At 36.7% G+C, this 24007-nt stretch overlaps 3 protein-coding genes across 3 annotated transcripts; 2 read left to right on the top strand and 1 right to left on the bottom strand.

Annotated features, from left to right (window-relative positions):
* The first annotated feature begins 3269 nt into the window (after nucleotides 1–3269).
* Nucleotides 3270–13111, top strand: LOC116297582 (inner nuclear membrane protein Man1). The gene is made up of 14 exons (XM_089039383.1): nucleotides 3270–4058; nucleotides 4755–4793; nucleotides 5473–5550; nucleotides 5627–5712; nucleotides 6077–6162; nucleotides 7239–7381; nucleotides 7671–7772; nucleotides 8189–8291; nucleotides 8660–8822; nucleotides 9141–9174; nucleotides 9615–9702; nucleotides 10156–10264; nucleotides 10742–10820; nucleotides 10905–13111. Exons 1-14 carry the CDS (start codon nucleotides 3278–3280, stop codon nucleotides 11072–11074), a joined length of 2061 nt encoding a protein of 686 aa, XP_088895509.1. The 5' UTR covers nucleotides 3270–3277; the 3' UTR covers nucleotides 11075–13111.
* Nucleotides 13112–14217: 1106 nt separating this feature from the next.
* On the top strand, nucleotides 14218–18076 carry LOC116297548 (caveolin-3). Its single transcript, XM_031705795.2, has 2 exons — nucleotides 14218–14737; nucleotides 16064–18076. Exons 1-2 carry the CDS (start codon nucleotides 14585–14587, stop codon nucleotides 16424–16426), a joined length of 516 nt encoding a protein of 171 aa, XP_031561655.1. The 5' UTR covers nucleotides 14218–14584; the 3' UTR covers nucleotides 16427–18076.
* LOC116297589 (vesicle-associated membrane protein 7) lies at nucleotides 16949–23994 on the bottom strand. Its single transcript, XM_031705849.2, has 9 exons — nucleotides 23898–23994; nucleotides 22078–22240; nucleotides 21069–21126; nucleotides 20935–20984; nucleotides 20058–20145; nucleotides 19589–19682; nucleotides 18884–18951; nucleotides 18381–18473; nucleotides 16949–18060 (listed from the first exon to the last, which is right to left on the bottom strand). Exons 2-9 carry the CDS (start codon nucleotides 22221–22223, stop codon nucleotides 17986–17988), a joined length of 672 nt encoding a protein of 223 aa, XP_031561709.2. The 5' UTR covers nucleotides 22224–22240; nucleotides 23898–23994; the 3' UTR covers nucleotides 16949–17985.
* Nucleotides 23995–24007: the final 13 nt, after the last annotated feature.

The raw sequence follows: 24007 nt of genomic DNA, 5'->3' as shown, positions 1-24007 counted from the left end.
TCAACGAACGCCTCAAGCTTTTTGGTTTTTCAACAAACGTCTCAAGCTTTTTGGTTTTTTAAGGAACGCCTGAAGCTTTTTGGTTTTCAACAAATGCCTGAAGCTTTTTTGGTTGAATGAACATCTCGAGCTTTTTGGTTCAACGAAGACCAAGTTTTTTGGTTCAACGAACGCCTCCAAGTTATTTGGCTTTTCAACTCAAAATTTCAATTGCTAACAGTTTTCTTTTTCTCTTTTTGCAGAGGGAAAAACTATTCTTCTAAAACCTTTACATTAAATGTTGTGCTTATTTGTAAATTTAATATGTCGGCATGCAATGTACTAATAATATCTTTTTTTTCTCTTTCAGACCAGAAATCCAGGTTATTGCTATTTGATAATATATAAATACATCGTGACCATGTACACGCACTTGCAGTTTCAGTTATGTTATACACCTTTAGCCCTCCAAGGTCGTGCGCTTGCATAAGGTGGAGGACTACGTTTCCAGGGAGATTTTTCGGCCATTCCCTAGTCTCTGGTTTTTCGTAGCTGGCAGCGTACCAAAAATTAGACAAACGATTTTCATGGATAAAGGTTTTGAAAGGAATATAATTGGCTTTTTTTATATTTGCTCGATTTGGCTTACGTTTTTCCAGAGGCTCTGGCACACTAATTCATGTCATTAGTAAATAAAATTTAAATCTGGCCTAAGCCACACCTAATTTCAAGGACGTTGTAGGATATAAAACTAAAAAATATTCGATCAATTCGCACACACACTTTTGGCATCCTTATTTTTATATTTTACGACGTGTACCGATAATTTTAGAGGTTGTCAATTCTTGGTCTTTCACGGAATCAGCGTCGAGTTGACCTTCTTTTTTTATACTTTCAATGAACACCTCAAGCTTTTCAGTTGGTTTTTCTTCAAGCTCTTCAAGCTCTTTGGTTTTTCAACGAACGCCTCGAGCTTTTTGGTCTTTCAACGAACGCCTAAAGCTTTTTGCTTTTTCAACAAACGCTTCAAGCTTTTTGCTTTTTCAACGAACGCCTCGAGCTTTTTGATTTTTCAACGAGCACCTCAACTCTTTTTGGTTTTTCAACAAACGCCTCGAGATTTTTGGTTTTTCAACGAACACCTCAACTCTTTTTGGTTTTTCAACGAACGTCTCAAGCTTTTTGGTTTTTCAACGAACACCTCAACTCTTTTTGGTTTTTCAACGAACGTCTCAAGCTTTTTGGTTTTTCAACGAACACCTCAAACTTTTTGGTCTTTCAACGAACACCTCAAACTTTTTGGTTTTTCAATAAACGGGTTAATTTTTCTTTGCAATTGGGATTTTCGACGTTTTCCAAGATCCCGTGGTTCCCTAATATTAAAGATTTTTATTCCAGTCTCGAGATCCTTTCCATGTGGCGTTCAAAGATGCTTCTATATGCACTCCTAGATGCTGAAAGGGTCCAGTTCTGAGGATGATCATAGTTTATAAAGATATATAACCTTATATTGGTTTTTTCGATGTGTGCCAGAGTTTTTAAAATTTGCAAATACTTAAATAAACAAATTAGTCTTCTTCATTTCGATTGGCATTTGTTTTGGCCTTCCTGTCTCTAAAACCCACCCCAAACTCAGTAGTGTAACAGGGCACGCTCGGCTTACGAGCCAGGAGGACTGGGTGCGATTCCCAGCTGAGTTGGTGGAAAAGAGTCTGGATTCAAAATTGATACGCCGCACAGTTCAAATTCCTGTCCGTTGATGGTATTGAAATTTACCATAGATGGCTGAGATTAATGACTTGGGAATATTATCTACTTTGCTCTGAGATGGAAGACACATCTGCAAGTTTTCGGTGTTGTTTTTCAACCTCTATTATTTATATTTTGATATTAGACCTAGCGCGCTGTGGCGTGTTAATTGATCGTTTCAATACTGAATGAATTATTAGGATTAGAGGTTTTAATTACGCAGGGCTAGCAACGTTATTTAATAGATAATTACTGAGGCACGCAGCATTCGTAGGTATAATGCAGGCAGCTAAGGGCTGCGTGCCGAAGTGATTATCTAGTATAATTATCGTTCTTATCAAAATCCAATTGCTTTCTTTCTAGCTTGTTTATCATAGAAACAAAGCCAATAATGAATGAACTAAATATGTCTGATTTTCCTCTATGCATTCGTTGGGATAATGCAGACTGAAAACAATGGATTTTGATAAGATCAGTAATTATTAGCTGTAATACAGGAATTTAGCGCATTGTGCATGCGTGTCCTAGTGATCATTAGAATTTCTACAAGTGATGCCTACTAAGGCTCCTCCTTGCTATCTATCGAATTGAACAAAATCTAGCACTTTTAAAATTAGTCACTAATTACCAGGGACAAATGCAGGGGGGCCGGGGTTCGCCATTTAAAATTTACTATGGAACATGAGAAGATGTATATTTATCCCACGCCATAGAATATACAGCCAATCAAAATGCTTGAAAGACATTGAATATCCGTCAGTTTGACCCCTTCCTTCTCATCATGCGTCAAGTGTTGAATCTACGCATCACAAATATTTGAGAATTATTACAGCATGACTTGAAAAAAAGTGTTTCTTTCATGCGGCTTTTCGCTGTAAAGGCTCGTGCGTATACTAGAAAGTGACAAGTGGGATATTCCATTGTGTAGGGTCTTCCTTGATAAACCTGGGGAAATCTCTTCTTTGTCATATTTTCAACGAAGGAGAGAGGGGTGATTGTTTGTTCAACACTATTATTTTCGAAAGAACGAATTAAAATATAAAATGTCGACGTTCAACCCTCTTACACTCATGTCAGCACACACACACGCGCGCAAAGCAACTCCCACTAACGCCGATTCCCTGCATGTAAACACGCGCAAAGCAGCAGAGATCTGCGCATCTCGTAATCATCATATATGCACCTTCCACAAGTTTTTCTATCAGTTCATTTCCTTATATATCCTGATTAAACAAATTCCATAAATTCTAGTCCTACCGCATAGATATTGGTAAAGACGCGAGCTTGAAGGCTCGTTTTAGAACCACTTGTAGATTTCGAGATATGATAAAACATTTTATCTCTGGGTTCAAAGAATTTCATAGGTAAAGATATCTTTTTCTAACTAGTTTACATTGTTAAATGGGGGACTGATTAAAAATATGGCGCCCGGCTAGGTAGGTTCGCGAAGATTCGAGGTTTTGGGAATCCTGTGGCCGTCTGATAGCCAGCGGCAATTCAATGAGCCGTGTAACCACGCCTTGACTTCCTTGATGTTTGGTTTTCCAACATGGCGGCCAACAACACGATCACAGACGATGATCTTAGGGCTCAATTACTAGAGCTGGGAGAAACTGTTGGACCTGTTACTGCTACTACACGACCTCTGCTCCTTCGTAAACTGAAAAAGCTTCAAACCGAAGGGACCGCTCGAACTAAAAGTGGTAAAAAGGACTCTAGACGAAAGAGCACTCCGGCTTCTCCGAGAACCAGACGAAGTCCTTCGAGAAAACTGATCGGGTTTTCAAGTGATGAAGAAACCGAAGATACCAGCTTCAAAACAAAGAGAAGACAGTCAGGGAGTAGGAGAAGCGTAAAACAAGAAGATGAGTCCTTGCAGGATAACGTGGATGGAGATAGTGAAGCGTTAGGAAGAGTGCAAAGGGGCGACAGAGAACGCGAGAATCCCACCATTCAAAGTTTCAGCTCACTTAACGAATCCAATATTACTGATGATTTATCCGACTCCGAGAGAAGTGCATACGCTGGCCCTTTTCAAAGAGGAACCTTTCGATTTCGTTCTTTCCGGAGAAAAAGAGACAGTCCTGAGAGCTCCAAGAGCAGAGTTCAAAAGGAAAACGTTCCTGATCCAGATGAGAAATCTTTTGACCATGACACGGGTCAAGATAGCACAGATGGACGCTACAAATATAATGAGCAGAAACTGTCCAGACCTTCTTTTGTAAATTCTTTAATTCTGATTATAGTTGTACTTTGTATAGCTTTACTTCTGGCCTATTACTTGGAATACTTTCCACCCAACTCAAAATGGATTACATCAACGACGCAAGGTAAAAAGACTTGTTTTGTCTAGATTTTTTTGTTATTTTTACAGGTGTTGCTGGTAATCTTGTCTGATAGATATTCCTTTGTCTGTTTCTATTATTATGTTATATAAATCATTTGTATAATGTTGGAATTACCCGTTTAAATTCGGCTAAGAAGCTTTGTACTTTGTACATCGCTAAGATTGGACTCTGCTCTATCCTAATTTTATTAAGAAATTTTTTTCTCTAATAGATGATAGAGATTTGTATCTTGTCATTAATTAATAATTCATCATAGTTAAATATGTTTTTGACAAGATCAAGTCGATATTTGAGAGTCATTTATTTATTTATTACTAAGGTTGATAGCTTTTGTTAAATTTTCCTTTTTCGTTTAGGGATTTTAAGTGGTCCATTCATACATAATAGAAAAATATTTTTCTTGCATCTAATTTTAAAGCTATTATCATTACCTACATTAGAAAGAGCAGACATGTATTGCAAGGCTTTTGTTTTTAGTTTACTTCTACATTTTGGTCCATTGGCAGATCCTATGACTACAAATTATTGATATGGCAAGTTTGTAGCCATACTGAATCTTATCTAATTATTAATTATCTAATTATTATACAACATCAATTATCATCAATTTGCTTAATACCCCCCCTAAAATATTACTTTTAAATGTTTGAAAAATATATATATTCTCTTCTATAATAGATTCTCTTCCTTTTTGTGAAAACGGCTTTTCGAATGTAAGTATTATCATTTTACTCATTAAAGACCCATTGCCACTTACCGTGATGCATCACAATTTGTTTACATTTTGAATCGTGTCTCCACTGAAAAAACAATTCCAACATTTTGAATAAACTCTTAGATAGTCCCTAAAGCCTTAAAAGAATGTAAAAGAATCATTTTTGTGCCTTGGTGCTATGTTGGAAAAGGATTTAATATGAAGTTATTTTTCAATATATGAATCTTTGAATTTCATGGACCACGAAATTCATCTGTGACCACGGTGCATCACAGGTAAGTGACAATGGGTCTTTAATTTTGAGTGTGTTGGTGGTGAAAAGAGGGGGTCAAATTCAATCGCATTATGTACTTGTACAAGTAATGGTTCTAGTGCAATGCACAATACTAAACAAAGCAATACAATATAATAAAATATATAAACAATATGAATATCTAGTAAATAAATATTTATTTATCTAACAGCCCTCCAATGAATAGACACTTTTATTTTGGATGTAATCTTTTACATTTTCAGACCATTTGTCATTCCATGAATTGTTTCTTTGTTTAACATGGTGTTACACACAAGAAGAGACATGAATATGAATAGAATAAGCTTAGACGAAAAAGGCCTATTGTACTCATTCATATTATATTAATGTTTACTACATGTGTAAACTGTTAATATTTTCCATCCTAGAAAAGCTGCATAACTGCAAAGCCAAGCCAGTAATATCTATGCTCTGTATCTTTTTCAGTAATTTGTCTAAAAAAGCAGGTAAGACCACATCAAACATTGAGAGGGGGGATTAATTATTTTTTAGAACAAAATGTAAGATATGGTTTATCTTCAGGCCGTTTTGCATGTGACGAGCAAGAGGCAGATGAAGCAAGAAATATTTCTGTACAAGAATTAAAAGCAAAAATAACTGAAGACCATGTAAGTGCTGTAATTAAATATATTTCACGTTGGTTTAGTTGACATTGTATGTTCATTTAGTATAAAAAGAACATTTTTTGAATAATGATTCATGTGGTATCAGGGAGCTGCCAAGAGAGTCTTGGGGTACCTACAACTCATTGCCTATTGTCAGTTTTTTTTTGTAATATGCATGTATTTATTTTTGCATGCATTAAGGTCAGGGGGCTTAATTTAAGGGCCAGTAATTGGAAAATGTCCAGTCAGAATTTGATCTTGTCTGGTCTTGCTGGTCACTTTGACCAGTAACATTGAGCCAGGAACAATGTATGACTGAGCTGAAACATAAAGTACTAACACAACCTTCTTTTTTTCCCCTCACCAGCCAAACTGGTCAGATGCTACTGTAAAAGAAGCTCATGAATTAACTTTAGAATTTCTAGTTAAGAGTTTTGATGATTATGGTATTAGGTAAGTTCTGTAATTGTTTAGCCCTTGTGGGACATATTAAATACTGTATGTGGTACTCTACTACCCATTAAACCATACTTCCATCCTGTATGGGCAGCTACAATTAAAATGCAATAGACTTTTACCTACTTCAGACTGATTGGTATTGCCTTAAGTATTAAAACATTACACATAAGCCAATCAACTATCAAAAAATTATAGAAATAATTTATCATTGGTCTCTTGTTGTAAGGAACTGAGAAAAAAATCCCCCTGATAAGAAGCAACCCACTGACCTTCTAGATATCAGTCAGATGCTCTACCACTGAGCTACAGGAAAGACTCATGATGAGCAGTCATTTTCTGGATTCCTTATCATAAATGGCCTTCATACTGCTCGGTTCACTATGTCCAGCCTTCTAAGTACATTACTTTTGATGCAATAGTATAAATACCTAATATTTTAAGTAATTTATATAGTATGATTGGCTGTGTTGTATCCGATATACAAACTCGAGGCGTAGGCGAGAGTTTGTATATTAGATACAGCACGGACATGAATACTGTAGATTACTTATCAAACGTCCAGGTTAGTTCCTTGGTGTTTCGCTAAAATTTTCAAGATAAAAGTGAATCTGGCCAAGAAAATCCATCTTAAAGTTTATGCAAATGAATAGGATTCTGTATCTGATTTACAAAACTCTTCACGGTCATGATTTCTGTTGTGTTTTCCTTCATGAATTATTAATGAGTTTAATAAAAAAATTTATAAAATAGACTTCTCTGGAATTGGCTTGAGTGACCACAAAAGGTCAAGATTGAACTTGATGTGTTCATACATCTACTGTACTTCATCAAGTTCAACCTAGACATGGAGGAGATAGAGAGAATAAGCCTTTATATATTATAGAGAGAATAAGAGAAAAATATAAACATGGAGGCATTGTTTCATGGTCGGGAAAGGACCGTCTATTCCTTGCTATATGCATAACGTTATTATAATGATTAAAATCATTTTAAAATTATTTCAGGTCACAAAGTTTGATTTTTTTTGTTTTTTGTGTTTTTTGTTTTTTTTGTTTTTGTTTTTGTTTTAGGACATATGATAAAGAAAATAAGGAAACAAATGAAACTAGTCAAATCAAATGGTTGGATTCTGCCAAGCCCAACAAATCTCTTCTATGCCGAATAAAACAGTCAATAAATAAGATACTGACTGCTCTAGTCATTGTTTTATGTGGTAAGCCCTTATATATAATGTCTCAAACTGAAACCTTTAGGCCTTTATGTATTATATATCTGAAACCTGTTTTAACAGGGAATAGCTGTCCTGTTTATTATAGTTGTTTCATGTTAGTTTAGCCTTGTGTGCATAGAATATTGAATGTAGTAGTAGTGCGTGTGTAAGTAGTGCGTGTGTAAGTGTCCCCAATCAGTGTAAATGCACTAGAAGGACTAGACACTTAAATAAAAAGATTTTTTATTTTATTTTTTTTAATTTATCTCTGGAATTTTCAATTTTTTTTCAGTTGTGGCAGTGGTTGTTGGTTTTTACTTCATGGTTCGCAGGCGTTGGCGGAAAGAAGAAGAAGATACTCATAAGATGTACAAATTTGTGGAAAATATAATAGGTATTTAAGTTTGAAGTCAGAGTTTTCGATGCTGTAAAAGAAATGGACCGAGGTGGTCAGTAAAGGGTGTTTTCTTCTGGAATATCTCAGAAATCCCTCAGAATAGGGAAAAATTGAGTAAATCACCAAACCAATCCAACCAAACATTCGTAGCAAACCCTGAAACCACTGCTGGGCTGATCAAAGTCAGGGCATGGCTAGCTCACAGATTGAACCCTGAAACGACCTCTGGACTGATCCAAGTCAGGGCATGGCTAACTCACAAATCGAACATGGTAACAAACACTGGGCTAATCAAAGTCAGGGCACAGCTATTAAACTAACAGATCAAATTGGAATTTAGATTGTTTGGAAGGGAGGGAAACACTCTCTCTCCATAATCTGAGGTGTTTGAACTTTGTGGTTTGTTTGATCAGATATTTTACGCAAGCATCACGAGGCATGCAAGACAGACAAGGAACTTCCTCCTTATCTTCCTATTCCACATGTTAGAGATATGCTGATCAAACCTCCCGAGAGGTAAGAAATGTACACTTAATAATACAGTGGAACCCCGTCTCACGGCCACCCACTTAATACAGCCACCCTGTTATTGCGGTCAGCTCTTTTGGGTCCCAACGAAATGCCCATACGTTTACATTTACTTTTGAATGTCCCTTCGGTGGCCAGATAAACAGGGTTCCACTGTAGCTATATTTTGGCTTGAAACTTAACATCAGAAATGTTTGAGCAGAGCTTCGTAGTTTCCAATTTTTGAAAAACAAACTATTTGTTGTGCCTATCGTTAGTGCTAGCATGTGAAAGATTATTAACTACCATCTGGTTACGTAGCACAAAACAGTACACTCTAATGACAATGATTTATCACTTGAATGGCTTACTTGCAGACAAGCACTGTCAAATGTTTGGAACCGTGCCGTGAGATTCCTGAGTGCTAATGAGTCTCGTATACGTGTTGAAAGCCAGAGAATTGCTGGTGAAGACTTTGAAGTCTGGAGGTGGATTCACGTAACATCTCCTAAACACCATGGTCACAAGATGGCTATACCTGTAAGTAAAACCAATGTGTAATTTCCCTTATGCGACTGTCGTCTCATGTTCCATATTTTGCCCCAAACTCAGGCAGGCTGCAGTGAATTTTATAGACAGGACGCAAAACATGAAACATTCCATATTAAGTTCTCAGTGACACAGAAATCCCATCAGAGGGGTACTCTCCGCTAACCACTACAAATTATCCCTCCCCTCCCCTCTCTTCCCCCAAAAGCATATGATAAGGCTCAAAGCCACCCTTGGTCCACTTTGTTTAATATGCATCTGATAACAATGGACTTGTGTACAACCTTCTATCTAATGATGTTCTTGCAGGAATCAAAGAAACCTAAGTGTTGGCAAGGACAAGGTGTGTATCTTAAATTTTACTGTATTTTGGATGGAATTAAGACATAAAAGCCACTTTTAAAGTAAGACAGAATACATTCCTTTATTAAACACAATACAGAACAAGTATTTTTATGTGGTTAAAATTTTTTTTTGGGGTCACTGATAAAACAAAATAAATATCTAAACTAGAAATTGCTAAAATGACAACCTATCCAACAACCTATTGATACCCTACTCACATTATGAACTCTTGAAACCCTTTTTTTCCCCTCAAAGTTGATAATGACTCAAGACTTGCTGCACCATAAAGATGCCTATTTTAGGGTCTCATGAATAACCTTGGATACTCAATCTAACATTGCAGTGTAATTTCTAACCATGTTATATTACCATTTCTGTATTTGGGTTACTTTGCTTGGATTTTTACTAGACTAAGTGTTTATTTTTGAAATATTTCAGCATTTGAGAATTTCCAGTGGGCTGTTAATCCACCAATAATAAGCCCCACCCCCTGCCTGAAGATAAGGAACATGTTTGATCCTGATGTGTAAGTATAACCAAACAAGGAAAACATCCACTGGGTAGCCTGAGGGAAGCACAGGTAGTGTGTGTCGCTAATGGGTCACCTATCACCATTGTGACCTGGGTTAGAACCCTGTTGGCTCCGTGTCATATGTGAGTAGAGTTATTTGTTGATTCTCTTGTGTGCTTCAAGTGTTTTCCCTCCAGGTTCTCTGGTTTTTCCTCCCTCCACAAGAATTAACTTCTAAATTCTAATTTGATACATATCGGCTGCCTTAGCAATTGGGGTGCAAAACCTGTTAGATTATATGCCATCCACCCATGAGTAGTTAATGCATTAGATAACCTATCAGTAGAGTACCCAGACATCTCAACTGGTCTCACAGAAAGAAAGATGAGATATTTGCATGAGTTGCATATTTATTTATACGTCATGTACTTCCAGTTATCTTAATTGTTCAAACTTGTCCCCCTGCAGTGAGATGGAGGAGCATTGGCATGTGTTCATTCAGGATGCCATATTAGAAAAGTGTATTGATGCAGGTGCTAACATAGTGCATATTGCTGTCGACAAGAGTTCTAGTGAGGTAGTTATACTCTGAATAATGTTCATGAGGGAGAGGAATTGATTTAAAATTTCCTACCACAAGAAAAACTCCTTGATACCATTATCTTATATTAAGTGTGACTCCAAGTTTGATGGTCATTGAAATGCTAGTCAGCAAGTGAGACATCAAGCTTTGCGGGTTGCACTTCAATGGTAATGCTAGTAGAAATGCCTTAATACAGGCAACAAAGTTGCACAACTTGTAATACAACTAAGTTGAGTTGCAACTTGCAGAGCAACTGTTGCTTAATTTATTATGCTCTTTGCTATGAAGAAAAAGGAACTTGCAACATGTCAACATTGTTGTATGAGAAGCTACACACCTTTTTTTTTTTGCACATAGAAGTACCCCCTAAACTCTTTTAAAAATCCTGCAATAAAAGGGACTTTTAAAACATCACTCTGTCACCTCATTCGGCCAGTTTAATGATGTTTCATAAGATTCTTCTTTTTCCAGGGCTGTGTTTATGTGAAATGTGACTCACACCACTCTGCTGGTGTTGCTTTTAAGAGCCTTCATGGTTCCTGGTTTGATGGTAAGTACTGGCTTTATGCAGTGCAGCTTTGATTTATTATATTCAAAGCTACTTACAAAATATGTGGTTTTCGTAATACTATAGGTCGACTTGTTGCTGTAAAATACCTCACCCTGAGAAGGTACCACCAAAGGTTCCCTAGGGCTCTTACAGCAACAGGGGCCCTGAAACCTTCTGGCACAAGCCCCTCATCATTAGTGACCCTGGACCCTGAGGATAACATGGAGATCAATGACTCGGATACAGAGGTCTGAAAGCAGTGTGATGTTATAGGTATTTGAGTTGCTGATTTTTCTCTTCAAAATTCAAAAACGTGTATTATCATGTTTTTAGAAAATAATCATTTGAAGTTCGACATTTCTATCAAAAAATATTCAGCCACTGAGTTCATAGATTATGTTTTCCTTGGTTGCTGTTGGCAATATCATAAGTATCCTGAAGTTAGCAACGATTGAGTTATCCAGGGTTGAATTCCAGCAAGCATTGAACCATAATTGCCTTTGTTTCTTTTTTCTAACTGATTTTGAAGATTTAGGAAAATGAAGCCAATGCTGTTTTGAATCGCAGTTTACATAACCAGCTGAATTGACCTCGTTCCTAGAAAGGAATTATGTTAGGTTTTGCTCCATGACGTGCTGGCAGTTATGATATAGTTTCCTAAGCAGGGGCTATTAGTGTGGTCACGCAACGCTCACTCGTGACGACACTAATAGGGGCTGCGTAGAAGACTAGTTATGTTATAGATGGCAGAACAATAAAATCACTTTGCACTTGGAAATTGAATTCTTGTTGAATTCATGTAAAACAATTGTATCGTTCCTGCAATCTAACTTGGCTGCCGTCACGTGATGGTGCAAAACCTCTATAAAATGTCTATACATTTCAGTCCGTGCTTAAAAAGTTTTTCAATCTTAAATACCAGTAAATAATCACGAAGCCTATTAGAGCTTACTTATATCAAAACATTCAAAGTAAGTTTCTTATTTGTAAAAAAATAATGATACTTTAGTGTATAAAAGTTTGTAGATCGACTAAAACAGATCTAATAAATAATACTTACATGTATCCATTTGTCTCACGATCGAGGGTCATCAGTTATGAAAAGGAGCTAGTCTTCATCAGGTGATGGTGAAGACAGGACCAGTGTGTCTGTTATATACCGTTAGTCAGAACATCAGTGTTGTGATTGATGATTTGACAAGCTGTGATGAAGACTAGCAGCTTTGCAGTCAAAAGATCACGGTCCTTTCTACAAAGGACCCTAAATCGTGAGACAAATGGATAAGTATCATTTATTACGTTTCCAGAATAAATAATATTGTTCATTCTATAGAGCAGATCTATCGTAAGTGGGGAAGCATAGACCTTTTCTGAGTTCGATAAACATCGTGCATTGTGGTCTATCTTGGGTACAAATATATTTTGTTCATCATGCTTTATATGGTGTTGTTTGTACCGAAGCTAGACCACAATGCATCATGTTTATCGAACTCAGAAAAGGCCTATGGCGGAGTGCTGTGTGCCAATAAAAAATACATGTAAATACATACACATTGTTTAGTAAACTAGGCATCACAAGCCTCCCCCTCTGTATCGAATATGTTCTGCTGTAAGTGTCCTGTTGCTCTGTCTAGTCATCATCGTCATCTTCATACCACTATTATCATCATCATCTCAATCCAAGACGATGGTCATTCAAAAGGTCTACCCAAACATAAGAATTCTTTAAATTGAGATTAGATTAGTTGACATTATACTTTTTCTCAGTTAGTTTATGTATTTTTTATTTTTGGCTTATAAAATGTGTAACTGCATTACGTTCTTTACCGATTAACACCCTAATTAAGATACTTTTATTCTAAATTAAAACTCAAGTTATGAAGGATTTTTCATGCAACTTGCGTCGCCAAAGAAAGATACAAGAAAAGGAAGCTAAAAGAATGTCTCTTGTGCTACGAATTTTTGAAATTTATAGTTTGAAAACAGATTTTTGGTTTCTACTTTTTCAACAAATGTATCTAAATTGCACTATGAAATAAGGTGTAACGTCAAGAGAAAAATAATGGGCAGTTCATTTTCTCTTGGTAACATGCACACGTGCATAGGTTTGTCGCGAGGAAAGTTGCACGAAAGAGCACTACACATTAATTTAAGTGATCCTTGGATCTTAATGCTTTTTAATTTTTGTTATTATTTTGTTTGCCATTGTTGCAAGTGTAACTAAGACTTATTGATCGTATTGTCAAATTATTTTACCGATCTTTTTTAATATTAACCCATTGTAAAAAGTTGCTTTGCCATTTGTTGTTATTGAGTCTGTAATGTCAACTCTATGGAGTATACACTGCATATCCGAGAAAAACCTTGTAAGAAATTGCACAAATTAGTAAGTTCAGTAGACCTTAGACCTACAAAATTTTGCACTAATTTGTACCATTTGTTAGTAACTTTTTCACGGTTTTATAGTATGCACTCTTTCCGTGAAACAACTATAGAACTAGCACTAGTTAGTACTATGTAGCAACGATGGAACGATAGAGTGTACTATTTTGTACTAGATACTATTAGTGCAAAATATATCCAGTACTTTTTCATAGATCAAGTGTCATTTCACAACATTTCACTGGCAATGTTGGGTGTTTTTGGAGTATACTCACCTCTTACTCTGGTCAAGGGCCTCTACCAATCTTGTGGAATACCAATTGGTATTATGGAATATTAGATTAAGAGTGACTAGAAAGTCTGTGAAGGGAGAAGGCACGGTTTCTCTTTTATTTAGCCTGCTTTAGGTGTATGGAGATAGTTGTGTTCACATGAAGTATCTATTTGTGTATGCCCGTACAGACAGGCCCCGTTGGTTTCCAATCCTATAATAAACATGCCTTTCTAACAAGGCACACAAAAGATAACACGAATAAGTAACAAAGAATCAAGAAGTAATCCCTTTTTCATGTCAGTGACGTTTTGCTTGCTTGAGGTCAGTGAGTTGTGTTGAAGTAGAATCGCGAATCTTCCTGTTACTTTTAAAAACCGAATTTTATCGGCGATACCTCAAAACAACGGCCACTGTGATGATTAAAGTCGGGGTATGGTTCAATTAACTCTTAGATCAAACACTAAAACGATGAGCTTCTCGGCTATCCACTGTCGGTATCAGGTTTTGCGGAAGAAAGAATTAACACCCTTTCTCAGAGAAAAAGCTTCTAATCAAGGTAGAGACCTAATAATCTCTACTCACATACTGCATACCGAGATAAGGAATGCAACCCGAGATCCCAGAGGGGAGGCGAGTGTAGTACTGCAAAGCCACCCTTGGTGCTTTTATCGATTCGATCATTTCGTTTTGTACATAATGAATTACGATTGACTGCTGTCCTACTGAAAGAAGAGAGGACCATGAAGAGGAAGAGCGGCATTCGGTGTACTAAATTTTTAAGTCGCAGTCCACATCTTTATTCTTATGCATACTAGTCTGCTATATTTAACAATCTTAGCCCCTTCTCAGTATTTTTAGGGTTCACCATGACCATTTAATATTTTGTTGTTTTGCTATCCACTTCACTGAAGGAAAATGATCAGAGTTGATCCTGGTATTCTATCACATGTCGCTAACGAGATTTAACTACAGTGTAGCTTGGTATCAAATTTCTTCAGTAGTATTGAGTTACAAGCTGTTTGTGGAACAAGTTGAATGACCGACTCTTCAAGCTGATACTTTACAAACTACAGCCAAACTGTCTACCAAACCACGGTTAGTTTTCGACATGACTTCACAAGAGAAGATGTCTGGTGGTGTGGAAGGAGTGTACGATGGAGAAGATGTTGAAATCCGCCACGAAACTATCCATCCGTCACTTCGTGGACACCACCTCGACATGGGCGATCGGGATCCAACGAAAATGAACGACCATGTTAAGGTACGAAGCCTGGAGTTGTTTTATAGTATCATCTTATGAAACTGGAAAATATTTAGTATTAAACTGAACATTCAAATATGGCCGATTTTTGAGCGAGGAAGCCTAAACTTCTCTGTCAGAGTTTTCTCCAAATGTAGTCTTTGACTAAGCCTCGTTCGGTATCAAAAGCTATGTGTACACATGCAAAAGCAATATGTATTCCTGCGTTTACACATGTTAAACCAAAGGAATTAGTAAAAACAGAAGCTTGGCGTTGAAATGTTTCACTTTTCATACTTGCAGATATGTAAAGAATGTTTTCTTCCTAATAGATCGACTAACAGTTTAGTATTCAAACTATTTCATATCAGTAGATTTTATTCAGAGTAAAAAAAAAAATCAGTTTTAGGATGACAGTAGCCTACGACAACTTTTACTTTGAATTTCAATTCCTTTTATAATTTTTTTGACACGAAAAATATGAATTAAATCTAAAGAAAAACTGAAAGGTTTACCACAGGAAAACCCGCAATATATGTCGCGCTTGAGCACATCTATATGACAAAGTCAAAACAAATACAAATCATATTTGAAAGGTCAGGAAAAGACTAGTTCGAGTTACATACTTCCACGATGGAGTCTATCAGTTCTTCCCTTGAAAAGATACTGCATATACCACTCGATTCATTCTTTTACCCAGCCTTGTAAGGGCTAATAGAACCCTTTAATAAATCCCAACCATGCCTCATTTTACCGAAAAAAGTATTCCCGACCATGTCGCGCGTTACCTCTTGGCCTCCTTGCTCATTCTGAGTACCGATACTTCGTATCTCTGACTCCCCCGCTAAACTGTAACCTGATATCACCATGGTGATAATCTGTTACGATTCCAATCTGTATCCTCATATACTCAACATAATTATGTTGTTTTCGAGACTCGATAAATCAGGTGCGTCATGCGCAAATGAAACTTGACTGATCTTTTTGACGCTTATGTTGAGGATTTCGCGCGCAATATGCATTGGACAAACGGAGGATCTTCTCGCGTCTCCCCTCCCTGTCCCCGCACTGTCGTCACCAACGTCTTGAGTGGGTCTTTTACGTCCGCCTTACACAGGGTTATATAGTGAAGACAGACGGGACCTAGTTAACAGTCATTGTCCAAGAAGATATGAAGGTCTAACCATTTGCAGATTGGATTGCAAAGGCAGCACCTTCCCAGTTATTTCAAGACCCGAGTGTTGGTCAGGTCGAGGCTTGAATCCCCACATCCCACACAACAGACCGAAGTTCTTACCAAACTGAGCTAGCTATATTATTTTAAAACGTGCGCGTTTTTGTCCTTAGGTATTTTATCAAGACGTATTTGCTGAGCCCGATGGCAGCTATAGTATCGATGGAGTGTGGAGAACATCCTTTTCGACCTTTGTAGCCACCAAGTACTGGTGTTACCGCATCCTGACGGCCATCTTTGGTGTCCCTACAGCCATTCTCTGTGGATGTTATTTTGCGTGTCTTAGTTTTGACTACATCTGGTGCATCATGCCCTGCCTAAGAGGATACCTCATTGAGCTCCAGTGCTTGGGTAAAGTCTGGGGACTTTGTATTAGGACATTCTGCGACCCTCTCTTTGAGTCTTTGAGTAAGATATTGGGTGGTATAAAACTTACCAAAGTCAAAACTCAAGAAGGCGGAGCATTCAATGCTTAGTTTCGGATCGAAGTTTCAAAACTTGTCAAACTACAAGATGTCTGCATTTTTATCAGACACAAGGCTTTGCATACTTATCCATGATTTTCCGAATATCAAGACTGCGTATTCTTCTCTATAGAATTGGCAATAAACCGTAGTTTTCAACCAAGTGTGTAGAAAAAGGTTTAAAGTAATAGGCCCTTTGCAGCTAAGCAATCACGTGCTGGTTAATTCACTGAGAGCAAATGAATGAACATTTTGATTCGCATGGGTGAAATTTACTTTCTACATCCTGTTTCGAGAGATCGTAATAAAACTGCATTTCGTAGCAGACTGGATACATGTTTTCATTCAGTTCTTTACGAGTGGCTAAAAAGAATCACCGATTTAATATAAAAACAAAAATTTTGCATTCTAGTACAGACACGTGACCGTTAACTGCAAAGGGCCTATTGCACACGCCTTAATCAGTTAAAAACGTTTTAAAATCTAAGTTTTAGAAAAGGGGAGTTGCAGAAAGCTTTGACAGGATACGATGGCGAGGGTTAGATTTTTTTATTAAACAGAATTAGTAGTGTTTTCTCATTCATACGCCAAAATTCCCAATTACTCCCATTATGATGGATCAATAACTGGTCAGCACTCTTTACAAAGAAATATTTTTGAAGTAATTAAATTTGTACAATGAATAGGACTCATTTTAGGCTTATTTTACTACCACCACCAAGATTTTCTTTTTTATTCAAATTTGCATTTCCTCATGAAAGCGTGTAAGGAAGTCTAATAGTGATAGTAAATGACGTTAACTATAATGCAAATAGAATGCATTATGTAAAACCATATTGAAGTTACAAATATAAACACTAATGGATTACAAGTACTTTGCTATACCAACAATATCAGTAAGAGGATTTACGATATCTTGTCATGGAAACTGTTGTTAGAATATTATTTACTTAAGAATTAGATGCACCACATTGATGATGATTTGATGTAACAAATATTGCTTTGGGGACTACAGCCCCCTCTGTGGTTCCTAATATTCCCTGCTCCCTGCTCTATCTTATCCCAACCCTAGGGAACCCCAATCCCCCTTCATGGTCCCCGATATCCCCTGCTCTATCCTATTGCATCCCTCTTTGGAATCCCAATTTTACCTTGTGGACAAGGAATGGATGTTTTCTAGTACTATGGCAAAAACAAATTCACAACTATAAACCTATAGCTAGGGTCGCCATGACATGAGGCAAAACAATATAATCTTTTCCCCTTGGAAACTGAATTCTTTCTCATGTAAATCAGATTAGAGCAGAATCAATTGTTCCTGTCATGGCTGCCATCTCGTGATGGTTCAAAGCCATTATTCTAGCATTAATAACATAGATATTTTATATTCTCAGTATTTAATGTCTTCAGTTCGTAACCTAAGGTTATAATTTCTGTAACCTCAAGTTAAAACTTTAACTAGTGGATCAAATTTTTGTTACAAATGGCTGGTGCTATACCTAGATGATGCAGTACAAAGGCTTGTAGCCTTCGGAGTTTAATCAAAGTACCAGTTGTAGGACACAATTCAATTACTTTTTCTTATTGACACAAGTACCCCAGTCTAGCCCTCCACATGCAGCAGATACAATAAAATACAAAATTAGCTGAAATAACAAAAAAGTATATATTAGCATGAGGACTCTTATTAAGACCCATAAATCAGACTGCTAGCAGAGGGGGGAGGGGTACAGAGGAAAGAGGCTTATGTCTCCACACACCACCTCCCCACCTGAGACCCTTCAGAGAAGCAGGAAAGTTTAGAGGGAGTATACGTTTTAGCGTTAAAAGTACTATGTTGTTAGGGACAGTGGCACAAGCTTATCATATTGAAACCAGTCTCTTCGATTTTAGAGTTGTTGACTTAATAACCTTATGCTGTTGCCCCTAACAAAATAGTACAAACATACATAGATCTATTACTTACAATGACTATAATTGCCAGGATAATCATAATTTTGACATTTTTCCACCACATAGCTCTTGCAAGACCTTTACTTGACTTCTTAAATGTGAGAGACTGAAGTAAAAAAGACAATTATTATCATTATGACAACTTACAACGACCATTGTAATCAAAGTATTTCCCATAAAGTCCTTTTTTTTTACGAGGGTAGCACTTAATAGCCAGTGGTTAACAAACCTGTGGCCCTCATTCTGTGATTAAATTGGAATTTAGGAGTTGATTTTTGCAGAGGAAGGAAAACCGGAGAATCTGGAGAAAAACCCTTGAAGCACAGGAGAGAACCAACAAACAACTCTACTCATATACAACACTGAACCCGGCGGGACTCAAACTCGGGTCGCATTGATGAGAGGCGAGCACTCACACCGCTATGCCACCCGTGCTTCCCAAAGGGGGTAAGTCCCAACTAACTTCAACAAATCATCCCTACACCCCTGTTTACTTATAATTCCATTATAGCTTACAGTGGTATTAAGGTCCTCAGCCTTATCAATCAATAACTCCAGTCGTTCACCTCTGCTTGCAATACTGTCTGTAACACAATCAATTAATTATAATCAATATATAGCCCACTCATCTATCTTGAATGCACCACTTACTACTAAAACCAGACGTCCTTTGAACTGTGAATAAAATTAGCCGACGTCACGTTCCCACGCTTCAGGCGCGACGCTGGCATAAGAGTGATCACGTGATGTACAAACTTTATCTTCGCGCTCTTAGACTTGTAGCCAACGGCTTCCAAAAATGTTGAGTAAGAAAGGCCGAAATTTTACCAATGGGAAAGCACTAAGCGAAGATATGAGAAGTAATATCATCAACTCTGTAGTAAAGCAAGAAGGAGGTTACGTTTCTGGATTTTTTGCTGGAAATCTTTCTGAAATTGGAAGAAACTACAACGTTAGTTGGCTACAAGTCTAAGAGCGCGAAGATAAAGTTTGTACATCACGTGATCACTTTTATGCCAGCGTCGCGCCTGAAGCGTGGGAGCGTGACGTCGGCTAATTTTATTCACAGTTCAAAGGACGTCTGGTTTTAGTAGTATGACTTAGGAAAATATGCCATCAAAAAATTCCAAAATTTCCTTGATGGTATTTGTGCCATTTTGTGTTTTTCATGTTTGTGCTAAAGGATTGAGGATTCCCTATGTGCAAACATTCTTCACATACCTATATTTTTGACCATTATTCCTCTTAGTTCATCTAGTTCTCCCTGAACTTTTGTTAAATTGCTCTGACCTTCCTCCTGCTCTGAAAATCTTTTCTATAACAAATGAAATCAATGCAACTATGAAAGTAATCATGGCTGCTGGGATCATGCCAAGACCTTTTTTTAACTCTACATTCAGGACTTTTGATTCATAAATTTAACTTTTAGCTCATTAATTAGCAGGAAGCAGTATAAATTCACCTACATATATGTCTGGCATTGACGTTTCCACTTGTCAATGCTTGAGGTCCCTACTGATTGCCAGGATTCCTGGCCATAATATTTTGTTTAATGTGCACAGGACTTGTTTTTTCTCTGCACATTTAGATTTTTTTCATGTTATTTAATGCAGGTAACAAAACCCAAGATAAAAACCACTCCCTTGTGAATCCCAACTCATATGAAAAGGATTTTTAAAATTACTCTTACCATTTCCACTGATAATACCCTAGAAAATTCACTATTCATGGCAAATGGCAATGCTGTCTGGGCTCTCCCATGATAAGCCATCTGAAATCTAAACATTATTTTTATGGCTAAAATACTGAAATAATATTTCTAACTCAAAGGTCATGCTTTGATATATTTCCCCGGTGGGGGGGGATACTACCACCCCAACTTGGGTAGGGGTGTGCCACCAGAACCTCAAAACCCTGACCCTATCCCAGACCTAAAATTTTGATTTTACATATCCTACCCCAGACTAAAACTAAGAATTGTACACCCTATCCCAGACTAAAAGATGGAAAATATGGTTTTACAATCGATTGCAATCAATATTTACTAACATTTTTATTGTTTTTGGTCAGCAGAAAGCCTAGCCTATTTGCCAGACAAAAACGACCAAATCGTTAACCCTATCCCAGACTAAAATGATACCCTATCCCAGACAAAATGTCAAAAAATGATACCCTACCCCAGACCCAAAAGCCGAAAAACCATACCCTATAGGGCAGCACATACCAGTATAGCAAATATAGGGGAGTGCCCCCCCCCCCCCCCCCCCGGGTATATTTCTAATCTTAAAAGGAAACTACATTGTTCAGCTGTGAATATATTACAATTTGGAGCATGCTACTTGGTCTCAGATTTTAGATTTCAGATCTCAGACCAACAACATTTCTTAAAACAGGTGTATATAGATAATTATTAGATATATACCACACAAAAAGCTATAATTAATGAAAGCCATAATATTAAAACAAACTCCTGGTTCAGGTAAGTTAGAAAACTGCAATACATTAATATTCAGCATTTCCCTCTTAAAATAAAGTTATTGTATTAAAATGAAAATATTTAGATCTACCTTCTTTTGATTTCATTGAGGAAATTGAAAGCTTTAGACCTTTCAAAATTCTGAAACCAAACAAATGAAAACATAAATCATAAAGAAAATTGCTTGAAGTCTAACTATAATTAATTCCTTGTATGAATACTTACATCATCTGTAATGCACAGATAAATTATCCTGTCTTCTGATATGTAGTGAAATAAGTAACTAAAATAAAATAAGAGTTGATCAAGGGTTAGTTTAAATGCCATAACCTTTTTTATAGCATTAATTACTTTTAACACAACAGTCTTTGGAAAGTATACAAAAATTTTTAAGAATGTAGTGGTAGTGTATGTAGTGTGTGCGCCCTCTAGCAATTTTTTTCTGTCGCTACGAAGAACCTTTTGATGGATGTCAATCAAGGCGTTTCCATGACATTCTATAGGCACGTGCCCTTATAGCTTTGTGTTTTCTGACAATGTTATGGAAATGCCTTGTGATTGACGTCCACCAAAATCTTCTTCGTTGCGACAGAAAAAAATTGCTAGAGGGCGTGTGTGATTGCAAATGGCTGTAACTTGACAAGGAGGAGCCCCTTATGGGTGATTGTTGTGATTGTTGTAAGAAATATGGTAATAATCAATGCAGCAAATATAATAATAAAGAATCAACAATCAAATACATGCTGGAACTACATGGAATCCCACCTTTTGTGTCTAGTACAAATATCCAATTCCCACCCAGATCTGGGGAGTGATTACATAAAGGCACGAACTCACAGTGCAACATTGAGCACACTTTTGCAGTCAATATTGCTGAAGTACTATCATTTCTACTTCATGGCTCTTAAGGACGATTGCTTGCAGCCTTGCACACAATCATTGCACTGTGTCCTCATAGCTTAATGCCCCAGGTCTTATGGGTCTTTTAAGATGACACCCATATGTTTCTGCCTGGTACATGCAATGCCCTAAAATTCCTTACCCTTGGAGGGTGGAGTGGGGTCACTGAGTTGTCATTCCATTAAAGCAACTACCTGTGTTAAGCAGTCCCTAAAGAAGCCCCATGTCTAAGTCTGTAACTTCAGGATCAATAGTTGTATTTCATCAAAGAACGTTGGTTGATTATACTTAAATGCTTTCAATGTCTCAATAACTAAACAAGAGCAGTACATACCTTCCTTGTGTATAGGTCAGCTTAGAGTTTTCTGGAGGTATTCTAGCAAGAATCTGCTCAGTAACCTCAGCAAAGTTCCCAGCACATGCAGCAAACTTTGCTAATATAGTAGTTCCCCTCGCAACTACACTGTATAGCAACGGCATGGTTTATGGCAAGTTATCTGGTTAAAAAAACAAACTAGATTACATGTAACTATGAATGCCATATAGAATAAAGACCAATACAGCTTCAGTTTATAATCTAGTAAGTAGCAGAATAACCATATCTAGGCAAGAGATACTCTTGGAAATTTTAACATGAAGCCTAGATCATAAAATCTTAAGGCAACCAATTCTGATGAGTTCGGAAATTTTCTAACTAATGTATATAAATAATAATAAACTAATTGTTGATTGTATAAAATGTTAAAAATACAAGGGAAAATATATTCAAGGAATATAAAACATACATGTGTGATACAAACATGCTGGGAGCTGTAGAGCAAGAGAGCAGCAAGTTTAGGAACATGAGGCCAAGCATCAATGTACTGATGAATCTTTAGAAATGCAAAAGTTTTTTATAAGGTCTTTATAAGCAGGAAAAAATTCAAATTATTCAACCTAAATACATGCAATTTGCTTGTTTTATAGTTTTCTTTTAAAACAATTACAATGAGTTTCACTTTCAACGAAATTTTGTATCAATAAATAGCAGAAAAAATATATGATGTTACAAATTGTTAAATGTGTTGTATAATTTCATTTGCTTACAACTGCAAAAGAGATCATTAAACATATGTGTTGTATTTTTTTATTTACTCACAAAAGAGGAAATTATTGTTAAATAGATATCTACTCCTGAAGTCAGGCAATGATTTTCTGACTTGAAGCTCATTTCTGTATAACCTTTCAGTTATTTTGCTTAGAAATATGAAGCTCTCTCCTGGTGTACTTTATATTATATCATGTATCTCTGCTCCTTGTGAGAGGCTCATTGTCAATTTGATATGGCCCTTAAGAGGGACTCATTGACATTTTTTTTCCAAAGATGTCAATAGCCCCTGGGTATACCCAGGCTCCCCCCGTTGGGGCAAGACATTGATAGGTGCATTACAAGGGCAGATCTAGCCAAAATTTTAGGGGGGGGCTAATTGAGTTTAGGAGGGGGCTAATTGAGTTTCTTTCATCAACACAACGGAAAACAAGTAAAAAAGCATCGTTTTTTCTGCTGAAAGGAAGGGTTTCAGCCCCCCTTTGCCCACCCTGGATCCGCCCTTGCATTACACTCGTTTTTCATATGGTCTATTAAACCATCTTTTTATGACAAGTTTGAATTTGTATTTATGTACTAATTAATCAATGTGTAAAATTAACACTAATGATACAACTTATGGTCATAATTTCATTTTATAAACGAATAAATACTACAGCAATTTCCAATAAGAAATATAGTAACACACTAGGCAAATCATTGTGTATGAATTTTTTATCATATGCAAAATTTTTAATGCGTTTTTTTAATCATTATAAATGCGACATTGTACAAATGTACAACAACTATTTAAAGAGTGTATACACCATACAAAGTAGCTCAGAGCATAAAAGACACGTAAGATAAAAATATATATACATTCTAATAGTAATAATTTCAATATTCGTAAGTATTTCGAAAGACATTTGCAAACGAGGCTTGTTGGGTCACGAGACATTTATTTGACAAAAAATAAACTTCATGCAAAGCAAATTCCTCAAAGAAATACTTACAAAATAATCATAAAACCGTATCAATATTAAAATAGGATGAATATGGATGAGTACATACAGTATTGAACTGCTTACCTAAGTCTTAGTATTTTTTTTCCACCATAAAATAGCGATTTTTCGAAGTCACTTCCTCTACGTACTCTTAGCTCTTTACTGTAGTTCTCGGCTGAGGTTTCCCCGGACAA

This window comes from Actinia tenebrosa, unplaced genomic scaffold, assembly GCF_029948245.1.
Source record: "Actinia tenebrosa isolate PJP-AT-01 unplaced genomic scaffold, QUT_ActTen_1.0 PGA_scaffold6__47_contigs__length_16458017, whole genome shotgun sequence".
NCBI classification, from domain to species: domain Eukaryota; kingdom Metazoa; phylum Cnidaria; class Anthozoa; order Actiniaria; family Actiniidae; genus Actinia; species Actinia tenebrosa.
This window is presented reverse-complemented; position numbering and strand designations above follow the sequence as displayed.

Excerpts from the sequence above, each read along its gene's own strand:
- LOC116297582 (XM_089039383.1), top strand. The coding sequence starts at position 3,278 with ATGGCGGCCAACAACACGATCACAGACGATGATCTTAGGGCTCAATTA. Across the intron at positions 8,292-8,659 it reads CTGATCAAACCTCCCGAGAG|ACAAGCACTGTCAAATGTTT; the intron begins GTAAGAAATGTA and ends GCTTACTTGCAG. Across the intron at positions 10,821-10,904 it reads TCATGGTTCCTGGTTTGATG|GTCGACTTGTTGCTGTAAAA; the intron begins GTAAGTACTGGC and ends GTAATACTATAG.
- LOC116297548 (XM_031705795.2), top strand. The coding sequence starts at position 14,585 with ATGACTTCACAAGAGAAGATGTCTGGTGGTGTGGAAGGAGTGTACGAT. Across the intron at positions 14,738-16,063 it reads AAATGAACGACCATGTTAAG|GTATTTTATCAAGACGTATT; the intron begins GTACGAAGCCTG and ends TTTTGTCCTTAG.
- LOC116297589 (XM_031705849.2), bottom strand. The coding sequence starts at position 22,223 with ATGCCGTTGCTATACAGTGTAGTTGCGAGGGGAACTACTATATTAGCA. Across the intron at positions 21,127-22,077 it reads CTGACCTATACACAAGGAAG|TTACTTATTTCACTACATAT; the intron begins GTATGTACTGCT and ends ATTTTATTTTAG. Across the intron at positions 18,061-18,380 it reads TCCTGGCAATTATAGTCATT|CTAATTTTGTATTTTATTGT; the intron begins GTAAGTAATAGA and ends TTGTTATTTCAG.